General features: G+C 43.3%; 1 protein-coding gene across 10 annotated transcripts in view; it reads left to right on the forward strand.

Annotated features, from left to right (window-relative positions):
- satb1b (SATB homeobox 1b) overlaps nucleotides 1–14,281 on the forward strand; it is a 54,092-nt gene extending 39,811 nt beyond the window's left edge. For 8 of the 10 annotated variants that reach the window (XM_014200721.3, XM_014200723.3, XM_014200724.3 and 5 more), the window contains 3 exons: nucleotides 10,205–10,414; nucleotides 10,603–10,644; nucleotides 12,210–14,281. In XM_014200721.3, coding sequence (XP_014056196.1) covers nucleotides 10,205–10,414; nucleotides 10,603–10,644; nucleotides 12,210–12,806 — 849 coding nt within the window. In that variant the 3' untranslated portion in view covers nucleotides 12,807–14,281. The remainder of the gene's footprint in view (nucleotides 1–10,204; nucleotides 10,415–10,602; nucleotides 10,645–12,209) is intronic. The other 2 variants (XM_082975312.1, XM_082975316.1) reach the window with 1 other exon arrangement.
- The last annotated feature ends 3,360 nt before the right edge of the window (nucleotides 14,282–17,641 follow it).

The following is a 17,641-nucleotide window of genomic DNA, read 5'->3' on the forward strand; positions in this document are numbered from 1 at the left end:
CTGTGTGTGTGTGAGAGAGAGAGAGAGAGAGAGAGAGAGAGAGAGAGAGAGAGAGGAGGAGAGAGAGTAAGAGAGAGGGAGAGAGGGGAATTGCATGGGGAGACATTAGGACCTATTCGAATGCTTGTGTGCTCCCGCTTTCTATTTCTCGATCTCTCCCTCTCGTTCTCTTTCACTCTCTCGCTTTCTCTCTCTCTCTCCTTCTACTTGTTTCTCTTCAGACCCTGTCTCTCTCCTCTCTCTTACTACGCACATGATTCCACAAAGTAGACTTCTCATACTGTATAGCTATGACTTTCCACACCGGTTCTCATTTCATACAGAGGGTTAAGACGTCCCTCCCATCTCATACATGTCATTCATTGAGACCCTATTTGGAGATTTGAACAAATGTAACAGTCCCTTCCATCTGACAGCAAACATGTAGACCAATTACAGATGCGGCTTTAGCTGACATACACAATTTGCAGCTTTTCTGCTATTTTAATCCATAATTCACGAAGATCAGTCATGATTTATCATCTTAATTATGCTCTGATATTAGCAATTAAACTCCAGCTTTGAATTAAATCTCAATCAAGTGCTTATAATTGATGGAATCACACTCCTCGTAGGTGATTGGTGTGTTCCTAATTCAGATGCTGTTTAGCTCTGAAACTTCCTTCTTCTCTCTTCCTCTTTTGTGAGTTAGTGGTCCTTTGTTCATTCATTCACTCTCTTACTTGTTCTCCTGTTTCTGTAGCTGCCTCAATTACTGTTGTATACTCCATAGAAGATGTTAACAGAGGGATACTATAATGTTGAAAAGATTTTACTGTACTCTCTCTCTCTCTCTGTGTTTAATAATTATCAAAACCGGAATAGCTTGATTGATTTTTTCCACAGTCAACTGAACATGCCTCCTAATGTTTGACAGACAGACCCGGCATACAACACAGTGATTTGTTTTGTCATTTTATAGCCTGGCAGAGCAGAGCACAGATGTGTCATGTTCTGTATTTGAGGATTTTGACATTTCATTGACCTGCTCTGGTCGTTCTGTCCCAGTTCTAAGTGTTCCCGTTATAGGAATTCATACTGCAACTGTGGCATTCTGTGACGATGAACCGATTGGCATTGTTCTGAGAGTAAATGCTGAGAAAGAGAACGTTTCCTGCACAATCATGCTTTCACTCCGCAGCATATGTGCAATGTAGATGTTCCAGTCTGCTATTGTTGACAACTGGCGCATTGTGATGCGAGAGGGCATGACCTTTCACTCAGAAAACGCTGATATCACGTTTCCCAGCTGGTGTCTTTGACATCATATATCTTCCACTGCGGGTCTGAAATGTGTCGGTCAAGACTTCCCATGTTGCAATTTGAAAATGAATGCAGGGAAACAGGTTGCCTTGTTTGTTTCAGATTGAGCAGATGTGGGTATGTATGCATACTCTACTGTTGACACTCCTGCAACGGGGTTAGGTAACCAATCTGGCAAACGATTTGAAAGAATTCCACTTTGACAAGACATTAATGCATGTTTTTATGTAGCTACAGGTTAAACTCGGTATAAATGTCCAAAATAAGGGATTACAATTGCAGATGACATTATATTCTGTTGAGCAATATATTTCCTACTAAGGATTCACAATTTGACTGGATTGTTTTGTGTACAAATCCTTCAAAATAAATCATCACTTTTCATTCGTTGTTTCTAAAAAGTGTTAATTGATAGATTCATTCTATAGCACAAATGCTCATGGACAGTCAGGCCCCAGTCCAATGAGTTCTATTGCAGGGAGTCAGATGGTTGAGTTATGAACAGTCAAGAGTATTACCATGTATTACCATGTGCAGAACAATCCCCTGCAGGATCAGTGAGTAAAGCCCAGGACATGAGCTCTACCAGGTGGAAATAATGTAATGGTGCACATAGACATCTCTATGAGCTCTTTCACGGTTCACTCTACTTGTGTTACCATTGACTTAAGGTGAATCCTGAAAACAATTGCAAAACATGCAAAACAATCGCTGTATACCTACGTTGAGGAGTTCGCCACAAGAGTCACGGGCTTCGTCAATAAGTGCATACAGTGCCTTCGGAAAGTATTCAGATCCCTTGACTTTTCCACATGTTGTCATGTTACAGCCTTATTCTGAAATTGATGAAATTGTTTTTTTTCCTCATCAATCTACACACAATAGACTAGAATGACAAAAAACTGAAATATCACATTTACATAAGTATTCAGACCCTTTACTCAGTACTTTGTTGAACCACCTTTGGCAGCGATTACAGCCTCGAGTCTTCTTGGGTATGACACTACAAGCTTGGCACACCTGTATTTGGGGAGTTTCTCCCATTCTTCTCTGCAGATCCTCTTAAGTTCTGTCAGGTTGTATAGCGAGCATTGCTGCACAGCTATTTTCAGGTCTCTTCAGAGATGTTCGATTGGGTTCAAGTCCAGGCTCTGGCTGGGCCACTCAAGGACATTCAGAGACTTGTCCCGAAGCTACTCCTGCATTGTCTTGGCTGTGTGCTTAGTATCATTGTCCTGTTGGAAGGTGAAACTTCGCCCAGTCTGAGGTCCGGAGAGCTCTGGAGCAGGTTTTCATCAAGGATCTCTCTGTACTTTGCTCCATTCATCTTTCCCTCGATCATGACTAGTTTCCCAGTCCCTGCTGCTGAAAAACATCCCAACAGCATGATGCTGCCACCACCATAGGGATGGTGCCAGGTGTCCTGAAGCTTGGCATTCAGGCCAGAGAATCTTGTTTCTCATTGTCTGAGAATCTTTAGGTGCCTTTTGGCAAACTCCAAGCGGACTGTCATGTGCCTATTACTGAGGAGTGGCTTCCATCTGGCCACTCTAACATAAAAGCCTGATTGTTGGAGGGCTGCAGAGATGGTTGTCCTTCTGGAAGGTTCTCCCAGCTCCACAGAGGAACTCTAGAGCTCGGTCAGAGGGAATATCAGGTTCTTGGTCACCTCCTTGACCAAGGCCCTTCTCCCCAGATGGCTAAGTTTGGCCGGGTGGCCAGCTCTAGTAAGAGTCTTAGTGGTTCCAAACTTCTTCCATTTAAGAATGATGGAGGCCAGGGTGTTCTTGTGGACCTTCAATGCTGCAGCATTTTTTTGGTACCCTTCCCCAGATCTGTGCCTCGACACAATCTTATCTCGGAGCTCTACGGACAATTCCTTCGACCTCATGGCTTGGTTTTTGCTCTGACATGCACTCAACTCAACTGTGAGACCTTATATAGACAGGTGTGTGCCTTTCCAAATCATGTCCAATTAATTGAATTGAACACAGGTGGACTCCAATCAAGTTGTAGAAACATCTCAAGGATGATCAATGGAAATAGGATGCACCTGAGCTCAATTTCGAGTCTCATAGCAAAGGATCTGAATACTAATGTAAGTAAGGTATTTCTGTTTTACATTTTTTTTATAAATTTGCAAACATTCTAAAAACCTGTATTTGCTTTGTCATTATGGGGTATTTTATGTAGATTGCTGAGGATATTTTTTATTTAATCCATTTTAGAATAAGGCTGTAACGTAACAAAATGTGTAAAAAGTCAAGGGGTCTGAATACTTTAGCACTGTAGACGATGTCATCCCCACAGTTACTATAAGAACATATCCAAACCAAAACCATGCACAGTTGAAGTCAGACGTTTACATACACTTAGGTTGGAATCATTAAAACTCATTTTTCAACCACTCCACAAATGTCTCGTTAACAAACTATAGTTTTGGCAAGTCGGTTAAGACATCTATTTTGTGCATGACACAAGTAATTTTTCCAACAATTGTTTACAGACAGATCATTTCACTTATTACTCATTGTATCACAATTCCAGTGGGTCAGAAGTTTACATATTCTAAGTTGACTGTGCCTTTAAACAGCTTGGAAAATTCCAGAAAAAAGATGTCATGGCTTTAGAAGCATCTGATAGGCTAATTGACATAATTTGAGTCAATTGGAGGTGTACCTGTGGATGTATTTCAAGGCCTACCTTCAAACTCAGTGGCTCTTTGCTTGACATCATTGGAAAATCTAAATAAATCAGCAAAATAATTGTAGACATCCACAAGTCTGGTTCATCCTTGGGAGCAATTTCCAAACACCTGAAGGTACCACGTTCATCTGTACAAACAATAGTACGCAAGTATAAACACCATGAGACCACGCAGCCATCATACCGCTCAGGAAGGAGACGCGTTCTGTCTCCTAGAGATGAACGTACTTTGGTGCGAAAAGTACAAATCAATCCCAGAACAACAGCAAAGGACCTTGTGAAGATGCTGGAGGAAACAGGTACAAAAGTATCTATATCCACAGTAACAAGAGTCCTATATCGACATAACCTGAAAGGCCGCTCAGCAAGGAAGAAGCCACTGCTCCAAAACCGCCATAAAAAAGCCAGACTACGGTTTGCAACTGCACATGGGGACAAAGATCGAATCCTACTACACCAGCTCTGACGCTCGTTGTGTGTGGCAGGGCTTGCAGACGATAATGGACTGGTAAAAGGAAACGCAGCCGTGAGTTGCCCAGCTATGCAGAACTCCCAAACAAACTAAATTACTTTTATGCTCACTTCGAGGAATGTAATACTGTGCCTTGCGTGAAAGTTACTGTTTTTCCGGATGACTGTGTGATCTCGCTCTCCGTGGCCGATGTGAGAAAAACGTTTAAACAGGTTAACAATCACAAGGGCACATTCTCAAAGCATGCGCAGACCAGCTGGCAAGTGTCTTCACTGATATTTTTAATCTCTCCTTGTCCCAGTCTGTAATCCCAACATGTTTCAAGCTGACCACCATTGTCCCTTTTCCCAAGAGCTCCAAGGGAACCTGCCTAAATGACGATCGTCCTGTCGCACTCATCTGTAGTTATGAAATGCTTTGAAAGGCTAGTCATGACATACATCAACACCATCATCCCAGATACCCTACACCCACTCCAATTCGCATACCCCCCAAAAGGTCCACAGAGGACGTAATCTCAATTGCACTTCACGCTGCCCTCTCCCACCTGAACAAGAGGTTAATAACTATGTGAGAATGCTGTTCATAGACTAGAGCTCAGTGTTCAACACCATTCTCCCCTCCCAGCTTGGGACCCTGGGACTGAACCCCTCCCTCTCCAACTGGATCTTGGACTTCCTGACGGGCCGGCCCCAGGTGATGAGGGTAGGCAACAACACCTCTGCCACGCTGACCCTCAAAGGGGGGACCCTCAGGTGTATGTGCTTAGTCCCCTCCTGTACTCCCTGTTCACCCATGACTGCATGGCCACGCACGACTCCAACACCATCATCAAGTTTTCTGACAATACGACGGTGGAAGGCATGATCACCGACTGGCTGCATCACCGCCTGAAATGGCAAATGCACCGCCCTTGACCGCTAAGCCCTACAGAGGGTGGTGCGGACAGCCCAGTTCATCACTGGGTCCGAGCTCCCTGAAATCCATGACCTCTGTATCAGGGGGTGTCAGAGGAAGGCCTGAAAAACTGCCAAAGAGTCCAGCCACCGAAGCCATAGACCGTCCGGCAAACAGGTTCTGAGACAGCTTCTACCCCCAAGCCAAAGACTGCTAAATAGCAAGACTGCTAAATAGTCAATGAGTGGTATCTGAACTATCTGCACGGACTCTATCTTGCTCTGACCCTACGCACGCTCACTAGACGATATATACACCCTACATTGACACTCCCACACAAAACCCACGCACATTCAACATACACTAAATACAAACACACACACACACACACACACGCACACACATAACAAATACACGCATACCGACACAACACAAACACACATACATACACATTACACACACACACACTTTTATACTCATCATATGGTGCTGCTGTTCTTTATTTTACTCTTATTATTATCTATCCTGACGCCGAGGCACTTTACCCTGCCTTCATGTACATATCTACCTCAAATGCCTAGTACCTCTGCACATTGATCTGGTACTGCTACTTCCTGTATATTGCTCCATTCTTGTGTATTTTATTTTATTCCTTGTGTTACTATTTTATTTTATTATTATTTTTAAACTCGGCACATGTGACAAATACCATTTGATTTGATTTGACGTATTTGTACTACTTACTCTACTTTTAAGTGCTTCAAAATCTTTACTCATTGTTTTATTACAGAATGAGTGAGACGGGTAGAAGGAATCCCAACTCTAGTCAGCACTGTGAATGCATGCTAAGAGTGTAGGATTTTTCAGGATGGCCACATGGTAGCTAGACCTCCAGTTCCCCCGGGGAAGAATGGTTGAGTTCAATTGAGGGCCTCGACCCCATTTCTCCCTTGTCCCCCCCCCCCCCTCCCCCCCTCCACGCCAAGACTATTTGAATAGGCGCTCGGACCTGCCTTATTTGCATATTAAGATTTCCTCACACACACAAACATTGGGTCCATTTTTCACAGTCAATTTTTGCTTATTGTTGCGGGAGATTCTCACATGCTGAACATCAAGCAGGTCGGTATTTCCCATCAACAGATGGGCATGGTGCCGTATTTACAACCCAGTGCTGGTAACTGTGTGGGGGGAATGCGCTCTAAGGTGACGCTCAGAGGAGAAACCGGTTTGAACATACCGTGTTATCAGCTGCATTTATCTGCATAGCATTGTCTGCTAGTGGAGCTGGGCCCTGTGCCAGGTTCAAGGAGGGAAAGACAATAATGCTTTGTCTCTCCTACTTTTTATTTCTCTCTCCCTCTCGGACAGAGATGTAAGTCTGGCTGGCTCTCTGCAGCTCTCAGTCCCTCCTCTGACAAGTTCCACAAGTCCAGCCACAACAATGGATTGCAATCTTTTTCTCCCAACTGTCACACGTTTTTTTGTTGGTTTCCCCCTCCTGTAACAGATGTTTTGCATCTACAAGGTCAAATGTGCTTTTGTTTCAGTGTAGACAATTATTGTATAAAGCACCATATTCAATTTGATTGTGTTATAATCCCCCCCCCCCCCCACCACCTAACAAAAAGAGAATCACAGTTGATGGACATCTGCCGGCTTATTTTTCGGTGGTGGACTGATGGGGCTCATAATGACCAAATGAGATTAGAGATAGGTGTTGGCCCTGCCGTGTGACTGTGGAGGTAGGCCTCTCTCTATCTCTCTCTCTCATGTCTCTATTTCTCTCTCTCTCTCCATCTCTCTTTTTTCCATGCAGGGTTTCACAGCAGAGTGTTGTTTATTGATGCAGTAGTGTGCGTCCATGTTGTGGAGGGAGAAGGGAGGGAGGTGAAGGGAAGAGGGGTGGGCGTGAATACCGGGCTGTTCCCTGACAGAGCAGGCCTATGCTCTCATTGGCAGCTTGTGACTGCCGCAGACACACACAAACAGGGTACGGTGTGCCGCTGCGTAGTTGTGTGAATCTTGCGCATGAATTCACCATTGTGTTGGGAGCGAAATAAGTCAGAGTGCCCGGTTGCTATTTATACTGTGCTAAACAATGGGAGCTCTGCTGGGCTGTGTGAGGCCTGCTGCTGAAGAGTATATTACTCTGTCATTCTGCACCTCTTCACCCCCTCAGCCCGTGTGCTGACGGTCAGATTGGACGAAAAAACAGGCAGGGTGGTCACTCTCCTCACCTCTCCATTCTCCATGCTAATCATTATGAATAATACATTTTTATTTATAGAGAGCTCTTCACCAACTCTGAGAGAGTTCGAGGTAGTTCAGAATTGGTGAGCAGTGTAAGTACAGCGTATTCAAACAGTGTTGTTAGGGGGGAAATGAACAATATGGACGTAGTACACAGAGCAACAGAGATGTTTGGTTCTTGTTGTAAGTGCCTGTCTCAACACAGTAACACAACATGCATTGTGCAGCCAACCTAATAACTATTACACCAATTGATGCTGCTTATACATTTCTGCACAGTCTATCTAAAGCTTTGAAAGTCTGCACAATTTCAAATAGAAGTTGAAACAATGGTTAAGTCATAGATATGATAGTAAGCTGGAACACCATTTTGGATTTCTCCACCATGTCACATTGTCATTGTGATTATTAGACAGAAATCCTCACTCCAAATGAAGTTTTCACATCCCGTTTTTTTGATCGAAACCAAGTTTTTTCCCCCCTGAGTTTGCTGGCAAGAGAGCCAAGTGCCACCTCCTTTGACCAGCTCTCCCACCTCTCTTTCTTCCCTCAGTGCTTCTGCCAAGGCCTGTGGAAGCAATGCAATTAGACAAACACAAACACGACTTCAGCTCTTTAAACCACCAGGGAAAACGCTGACTGTCCACTTGTGTGGGGACGACTGAGGGAAGCTGCCATTTTGACATTAGCTACACTTTTGTGATAATTTTACCCGTTTTTGTGTAAATGTTAAACTTCTCTGCGTCAAACTTCCTTTACTTTAGTCGTACAACATTCTATCAACGAGCTTTCAGCAAAATATGAATAGCATAGTGACAACATATTAAGACTTTACCTCTTGTTTTTACTGTAGTTATTTTTAACTAGCTAGTTCATTTATGTGAGGACTTCCCAGAATTACTATGGGGTTCATGTTGGCCTTTAGCACTTTGGGTTTAATCCTGCTGGTTTGGTGAGTGTTTGAGTTGGATTACTTCATCGCGGCCTTGGTAGTGTGGTTCAGTTCTGGCTCAGAAGAGGCAGGGAGGCATGTGGGGGTGAAAAGAGGGGTGTTCCTCAATACCGAATCAGCCGAAACCAACAGACATCAAAGTGGTAACGCGGTCCAAATCCCTCTGCATGCAAATTAAAAAAGGCAACAATAAACGTGGCAGAACAACAAGGTGGGCACGCAGTCTTTAGGTCCCTTCTACCCCCTCTCTCTCCCTCTCTCTCTCTCTCTCTCTCTCTCTCTCTCTCTCTCTCTCTCTTTCACTCTCTCTTTTTCTCCCTGTCCTTCTTTCTCTCATACTCTCTCTCTCCCTGTCTTTCTCGCTCTCTCTCTCTCTATCTATCTCTTCCTTGTTCTGTCCCCCTCTCTCTTTCTCTCTCTCTCTCCCTCCGTTGCTCCCGGCTTTCTCCAAAACCCTCCTGGGTTTGATGTGGCTTAGGGGAGGAGCTGGAACAGGGGACAACAGAAATGCTGAGTTATCTCTTGCATGCAGTGTGGTGGCGTGGCTCTGCCCCTGTGTGTGTGTGTTTGTGTGTGTGTGTGTGTGTGACCAGCGCAGTGTAATCCTGTGGAAATGAAAGGTGCTGCCGCACACTGGCTGGGAGATTACAGTACTGCTCTGTCACGCTGCCAGGACAGACTACCGGCTGAACAGCTTCATCGCTCTCCCTTCGCTCCTCTTTAACTCCCTCTCCCCTCCCTCTCTCTCTCTTTCTCTCTCTCTCTCACACACACTCACATTCTCGCCCTCCCTCAACGAAGCTGCTTTCCCTCCTTCCCTCCCTCCTGTCTTCTCACCCGTTACAGCTCTCTTTTAGCCACGGTCATTTAAAATTCCCTATTTTTCTGTCTGTTTCTCTTCCTTCCTTTCTCTCTGTGTCTCTTTCTCTCGCTCTCTCTCTCTCGCTCTCTCCGTCTCTCTTCCTTTCTCTCTCTCTCTTCCTTCCTTTCTCTCTCTCTCTCTCGCTGGCTCCCTCGTTCTCTACTCTTCATCTCACACTATTTTCTCTCACCCTCTGCTTCAGTTCTGTCATGGTGATCACCCCCCTGCCCTGCCCTCACACGGCCCAGTTGAGTTCCCTCCACATCCAGTGCTGTATAACTGAGTCACAGGACCTCATCACAGAGCTCCATAGATGGGCTCCGTCTCTACCGTACTGTACCGCTCAGCTGCACCCACACAGTCACACACACAAGCTGCCTTTGACTGGGGCTTCTCAGATACATGCTCTGTGTAAATTAATATTGTGTAGCTACAGTCCTCTATGGCCCACAGTCCCATCTCTCATGGCCCTCTGCTGGGCTAGAGTATAATGTTTCCTGTAAACTGTTAAATGGGTCCTTCATTTTGTGCTACATGCTATGAATACTACATACATGTGTATGTTGTCATACCTAATGGTCCCAGAATGTGTTCTTTTGCTGCCTTTGGAATTGTATTATATTGGCATGTTACAGGAATGGGCTAAAATGTAAAGCTATGGGTGTACTCTCCGCCCCTGGGTAGGGTTTCTCTCTGTGTGAGTACAGCCGTTAAAGTGGAGGGTTAGGCTAAACCTCGCTGTCGTTTCCTTTCGGTAAAGGGCTGGCTGTGTGAGCTTCTGCGCTGGAAGGAGGACCCCAGCCCGGAGAACCGTACGCTGTGGGAGAACCTGTCCATGATCCGCCGCTTCCTGAGCTTGGCCCAGGCGGAGCGTGACGCCATCTACGAACAGGAGAGCACGGCCGGCCAGCAGCAGCACCACGCCGACCGGCCCCCGCACACGATGCACATGTCCACTGACCCCATGCAGGTGAGGAGGCAAAGACGTGCACATTAATACATACATGCACACACACAAGCAGATAAATACACATAGACGTGTACATGCACACATACATACACGTACCTATGTGCAGTGGACACGCATACACATCCATTGAAGATGAGAGGAGATACACACACAAGCACAGACACCAACTCTGATGTCTGTACCCACAGAACCCAACTCTGATGTATATGTCCCACACAGACCCACTACAGGTGAGAGAGAGAATTTGTATTATTTCATTTATGTTGTGATTTCAAATAAGAAACCAATATTATCCCTTAGTTTTACATTGTAATTATCTGGTGTTCGTAATAACCAGCAGTAAGGGGACATTTCTACAAATGATCTCTATTAATCACAAACATAGTAATAGTCAAAGTTTGTGTTTTTAATGAAATACTTTGAAAATGTACTCTTACTTTTAACTTATCTAAGTTTTCTTTTTAAAAGGCAGCTTGCAAATAAACACAAAAACCTGAGACTCACTTTAAACTTTAAAAATGGTGAATTATAAACATAAATACTTCTATTAAACATAGTGGCAGCTGAATGGCTGATCAGTTATTTTGTTAGCCAGAAATGTATGGCCAGTCCCATATAAAAGCACCAGTGTAGAAATACCATAATCAGATTTTTCTCATTGAGCCTAATATCAGATTAAAAAAGTGAAAAGAAATGACCAATTTGGGATACTTCACAGAAAAGTTAACCACTAATGAAATAGAAATGATTTGGCTTCCAGTAAAATGTCTCAGTACTGTAATGTATAGAGGAACTACTGACACTTGCAATTCATAGTGCTTATTGGTGTTGGCGTTGAACCTCTGTCAACTTAGGCCAGTCTATTTATTAAAAAGCTTGTTCTCAAGAGAGACCTGTTGCAAAACAGTGATTCACAGACGTGGAGAGAAGCTTCCCTTATTAAAGCTCGCTATATGTGTGTGTTGTAGTGTAAAATTGGATCTTTGAGTGAATATGTGCAGCTGGCCGGTAAGCTATCTGTAAAGTGCTGTGTTTTCTAAACTTCATTACCAAACTCCAATTGGAGTGGGTCTGACTCAGGGGGAAAAAACTGTTGTGTGTTCAATAGAGAGCACGAGTTGCCCACTCAACCCTCTCTCCACGCAAACAATGAGACATTTTAGGAGTAATGTGTCATGTGTTTACACTAGCGGGATACTGACGGCAAAGCAAAGCCATCGTTAGCGTTCTCACACCCATGGCAATCGGCGGCGATCGCGTTTTCAATTGTACACACATTGATTTTGTTTATCGTGGTCTGGCAATATAATTTGAATGGGGTCTGATAAGCTCGACAGTACCAACCAGAATGGACAGTTTCCGTGTGAATTCTCGGTGTCTCAGTGTCTTTGTACGTGTTTGCGTGCCTGTGTGTCGTGTGTGTGTGTGTGTGTGTGTGTGTGTGTGTGTGTGTGTGTGTGTGTGTGTGTGTGTGTGTGTGTGTGTGTGTGTGTGTGTGTGTGTGTGTGTGTGTGTGTGTGTGTGTGTGTGTGTGTGTGTGTGTGTGTGTGTGTACTGGTGCCTCTACCCCACAATGAAAGACACAATTTCCACATGAAAAAAATTCTCAAGGACTGATTACATTCAATAAGATATTACATGGAAATTCCTCCAGCGGAGCGCCTGTTCTGTGCACAGTGGGCCCATTTTTCTACACAACTCAATTGATTTGAATGAAAGGCGTTATTAAGTCGCCAATAAGTGTTCACTGATAACATCCTGTCTTTTGTCCCCCCCCCCCCTTTTCCCACCACAGTCTCAGACCCATCAACCGCCCCAGCCACAGCAACAGCACCAGCCCCCCATGTCCCTCCAGCACCCCTCCCAGCCTCCACTGTCCCAGCAGCCCATGCAACAGCAGCAGCAGCAACCACCCATGGGCCCCCGGCTGCCCCCTCGCCAGCCCTCCACCGCTTCCCCGGCAGAGACAGAGGACGAGGGCCGCGGCGGCGGGGGCACCAAGGCCCGCTCCGGCGGGGGCAAGATCTCCCAAGAGGCCCTAGGCATTCTGCAGAGCTTCATCCAGGACGTGGGGATGTACCCAGACGAGGAGGCCATCCACACCCTATCGGCCCAGCTGGACCTACCCAAGCTCACCATCATCAAGTTCTTCCAGAACCAGCGCTTCTACGTCAACCACCCGGCCAAGCCACCCAAGGAACCCAGCAACAGCAGTAGCAGCAGCCCGGCCTTCGATGAGGAACTGTCGGAATTCAGGGAGGGCAGCGCCGAGCTGCTGAAGGAGCTGGAAGAGAGCACACAGACCAACAGCACCATCTTCTCCATCAAGATCGAGGAGCACCTGGCCCGCGCCGAGGCCCTCTCAGAATCTGACCACGAGGCCAAGGAGTAAAGAGAGCAGCCCAGTCTGAACACTGTGCTAAAAGAGTAGTGTTGCTATACACACAGAGACTGAATGCAATGCTAAAGGGTAATGGTCTGGCTAGCGCAGTGCGGCCGCTGCGAGAGAAAAGAGTAGTGTTTTTATCAATGCAGAGTCTGGACTCTATGCGTACTATTAGCGTTTATATATCAATGCAGACTGAAAGGCTACGCAATGCTAGCATTCTCACACTGGAAACCCCTCCATTTCCACAGACTACAGTAATACGAATAAGTATTGCTTTTTCTGATTTTGTAAAACTTGTATTATTCACTGTAAAGACTGATGCATCATTTAAATAACCTGCACAAAAAAATGATTTGAAGTATGTTGCCGTGGATATTTGCTGACTGCACTTAATGTCTGTTGTTTTACACTGATTTCCTTTCTTTTTGAGCTACTGATATTATAATAAAAAGCCCCCATGGAGTTTGATAGGACTTTGATAGGTGTTTACGTATGTGGTGTTAACTGGATTTTTTCAAATGCATATGAAATCGAGGAACATGTGGATGACAGGGCCTTAATGATGAGGTACTAAGTCTGGAAGCCTGCTGGCAAATTAGTTATTCTTTGAAAAAGCGAAAAACATGACCGTGATTACGAATCACTCAAACTCTGGAACCCGAAACGCACCCCAAGTGCGTCGCCGAGAATAGCTCAATCGTTACATATTATTTGTTAGGAAGAAATATAAATATATATATAGACATTATATTAACTGTAAAAAAAAAATACAGTCTTAAAGAAACTATGCCAATAAATGCCTTGTACTATATGGCACTGCCGATTAGATTATTTTGCAAAACCTTTGTCACTGTAACTTTTTGAATCAGCCACACAGTTTAAAAATGTGATTCACAAACTCTGTTTTTTGTTGTCTTCTACATTATTTATTTGCAGTTCATGCAGTGTTTCTGATGTAATTACTTTTTTTGGAAAGTTTGTTACATAGCGCTTTTTTTATTTCACTGATCCTTTTCTATTTATAAATGTAATTTTGATGGGCAGTAAAAACAAAAAGTGTCTTAACGTTTTAAATGGAAAATGTGCTTTAAAGGTTGCCTATAAAAGTGCTGTATGTCAAGCAACTCATGCTACAAGCTTCACAATTAATGTTGTATGCAATTTTTACTATCATGCAAATAAGCATAGGTAAATTACTAACCTATAGAACACCTTAGAGAGAAAAACATATGCAATCTGTGTGAATATCGATGTCTGCAATGTGTCTTCCTTTGGTTAACAATCCAATTCAAGCTATTCCTGTATAAATATCCTGTATACATTTTTTTTCTTTTTTATGAGTTTATTTCAATGAGAACATCAGTTATTTTGTTACAACTGACTGTTTTATAAGTGTTTCTCGGTTTCTTTATGCAGAAATTGTCTAACTAGGAGTGGTTCTTTATTGTTAATTACACAATTAAACTGTTTGTATTGTACCCCAGATTCTTGCCATTCATGTGACCACGCTACTTGCACCTATAGAAGGTTTCACTTACCATATTCAACAGTATGTATCAACATATAATGACTTTTCAGTCAAATTAGTTTCGTTTTTATCCTAAAAAGTGTAATACTTGTAAGAATCACAATTTACAATTGTCCTTTTTTTTTTCTATGCAAAAGTTAACACTTTTAACAATATGTGCATATCCAATACCTTTAAAACCCACTGTACATGAGCTCTTGATACTCTCCTGAGCATCTGAAGTAGCTGTGAGACCTGAAAAATAAATACAAGTGGGGTGTTAATTCCTGTGCTAACGAAGCCCTCTACAGGGAGATAACGTGTCAAAACAGCACAGGTTCCCTGACCTCTCTCTGAACCCCAGGTGAACTCAGGTGTCTGTCTGCTCCACACAGAAATGACCTTTACCTGTTAACACCCTCGGATATGAGCCAGCCAGTCTGGGCTGGATTCCCTCGAGGTTTTGCTCTTTTTTTCCTTTTTCAAAATAAAGGACAGTGTAACATTGCAAGTGTTTGAAGCAAAGGAGGAGAAATGCACAGATGCTTGAATCACATATTCACATAAGGGGATTGATTCTAAGGGGTTCAATCACCGGAGATTTGAGTTCTTGAGCACTTTAGGTTATTTATAATTCAAGGGGAAATGGTCACAGTAGTTTAACATACACTGTACACTTAGAAGAAAAGGTGCTATCTACATAGGACAGCCGAAGAACCCTTTTGGAACCCTTTTTTCTAAGAGTGTACATACCAGGGTTGGGATCAAATCGGAATTGTGTTACAAATGGCTCTAATTTCAATTAGAATCTTGAATTTGAATTTAATTTGAATTGGCCACACCCCACATGAAGCAGAATTTGAATTGAATTAAAGGAAATATAAATTAATTTAATTAGATTCAATTAAAGATTCAATTAAATTCAAATGGATCCTTTATCACCATAGAAATGTTTATTTTGACATAATGTATGGTTACCAATAACATGTAGCATAAGGTTGAAATATTTCATTTTTAAAACTCATTCTTGTAAAACAATTTTAAATACACTTGTCTGGAAATATTCTAAGATCATGTTGACAATTCCCTTAAAAATATGTTTAAAAATATGTTTAAAAATACATTTCCCAGAACACATTAGATCGAACACTGCAGCATGGAAGGGAACGTTATCTAATATCTCATGACAAAGAAAAATACTGTTTTGTTACTGTTCTGTTATAATCAAACTAATATCTGAAATGGTATGTGTATTATCAAGTCAAACTTTATTGGTCATGTACACAGTTTAGCAGATGTTATAGCAGGTGCAGTGAACTGCTTGTGTCACTAGCTCCTAACAGTGCAGTAAAATGTCAAACAAGTACATAAATAATAAACAACTAAAAACAAGAAATCAAGAAATGTCAAAATGAATCCAATTAACAACCCAAAAAGCACTGTATCAGTCATCCAAACGCAATCTATGCGTATATAAACTGAAAATATATACTATAGATGATATGTACAGCAGTATATATACTTCAGTAGAAAAGAAATGGGAAGTGTGTCTCTATATACAGTGCATTCGGAAAGTATTTAGACCCCTTGACTTTTTCCACATTTTGTAACGTTACAGTCTTATTCTAAAATTGATTAAATTGTTGTTTTCCCTCATCAATCTACACACAATACCCCATAATGACAAAGCAAAGACTGGTTTTTAGCAAATGTATTCAAAATGTCAACTGAAATATCACATTTACATACGTTTTCAGACCCTTTACTCAATACTTTGTTGAAGCACCTTTGGCCGCGATTACAGCCTTGAGTCTTTTTGGGTATGACACTATAAGCTTAGCATACCAGTATTTGGGGAGTTTCTCCCATTCTTCTCTGCAGATCCTCTCAGGCTCTGTCAGGTTTGATGGGAAGCTTCACTGCACAGCTATTTTCAGGTCTCTCCAGAGATGTTCGATCAGGTTCAAGTCTGTTTCTGGCTGGGCCACTCAAGGACATTCAGAGACTTGTCCCGAAGCCACTCCTGCATTGTCTTGGCTGTGTGCTTAGGATTGTTGTCCTGATTGAAGGTGAACCTTTGCCCTAGTCTGAGGTCTTGAGCGCTCTGGAGCAGGTTTTCATCAAGGATCTCTTTGTACTTTGCTCCAGTCATCTTTGCCTCGATCCTGACTAGCTTCCCAGTCCCTGCCGCTGAAAAACATCCCCACAGCATGATGCTGCTACCACCATGCTCCATCTTAGGGATGGTGCCAGGTTTCCTCCACGTGTGAAGCTTGGCGTTCAGGCCAAATAGTTCAATCTTGGTTTCATCAGACCAGAGAATCTTGTTTCTCATGGTCTGAGAGTCCTTTAGGTGCCTTTTGGCAAACTTCAAGAGGGCTGTCATGTACCTTTTACTGAGGAGTGGCCACTCTAGCATAAAGGCCTGATTGGTGGAGTGCTGCAGAGATGGTTGTCCTTCTGGAAGGATCTCCCATCTCCACAGAGGAACTCTGTCAGACTGACCATCAGGTTCTTGTTCACCTCCCTGACCAAGGCCTTCTCCCCCGATTGCTCAGTTTGGCCAGCCGGCCAGCTCTAGGAAGTGTCTTGGTGTTTCCAAACTTCTTCCATTTAAGAATGATAGAGGTCACTATGTTCTTGGGGACCTACAATGCTGCAGACATGTTTTGGTACCCTTCCCCAGATCTGTGCCTCGACAAAATCCTGTCTCTGAGCTCTACGGACATTTCCTTCAACCTCATGGGCTTGGTTTTTGCTCTGACATGCACTGTCAACTGTGGAACCTTATATTGACAGGTGTGTGCCTTTCCAAATCATGTCCAATCAATTGGATTTACCACATGTGGACTCCAATCAATTGCAGAAACATTTCAAAGATGATCAGTGGAAATAGGATGCACTTGAGCTCAATTTCGAGACTCAGCCAACGCTGCTGTCCCATGTACAGTGTATTCAGGAAGTATTCCGACTCCTTCCCCTTTTACATATATTGTCAAATTACAGCCGTATTCTAAAATGGATTAAATATTTTTCCCACATCAATCTATACACAATAACCCATAATGACAAAGCAAAAACAGATTTTTACAAATGTTAGCAAATATATTAAAAATAAAACACTGAAATACCTTGTGTGTGTGTATTTGCGTGTGTTTGTGAATGTGCGTGTGTGTGAGTATATATGAGTGCAGGAGTCTCTGTGTGTATGAGGTGTGTGTGTGTGTGTTTTATGTGAGTGAGTGTGTGTGTGGGAGTATGTGTGCAAAAAAGTGCAGGACAGAGTACCGTGCAGGTCGACGGCTAGTGATGGCTGTTCAACAGTCTGATG

Source organism: Salmo salar, chromosome 05, assembly GCF_965601325.2.
Source record: "Salmo salar chromosome 05, fSalSal1, whole genome shotgun sequence".
NCBI classification, from domain to species: domain Eukaryota; kingdom Metazoa; phylum Chordata; class Actinopteri; order Salmoniformes; family Salmonidae; genus Salmo; species Salmo salar.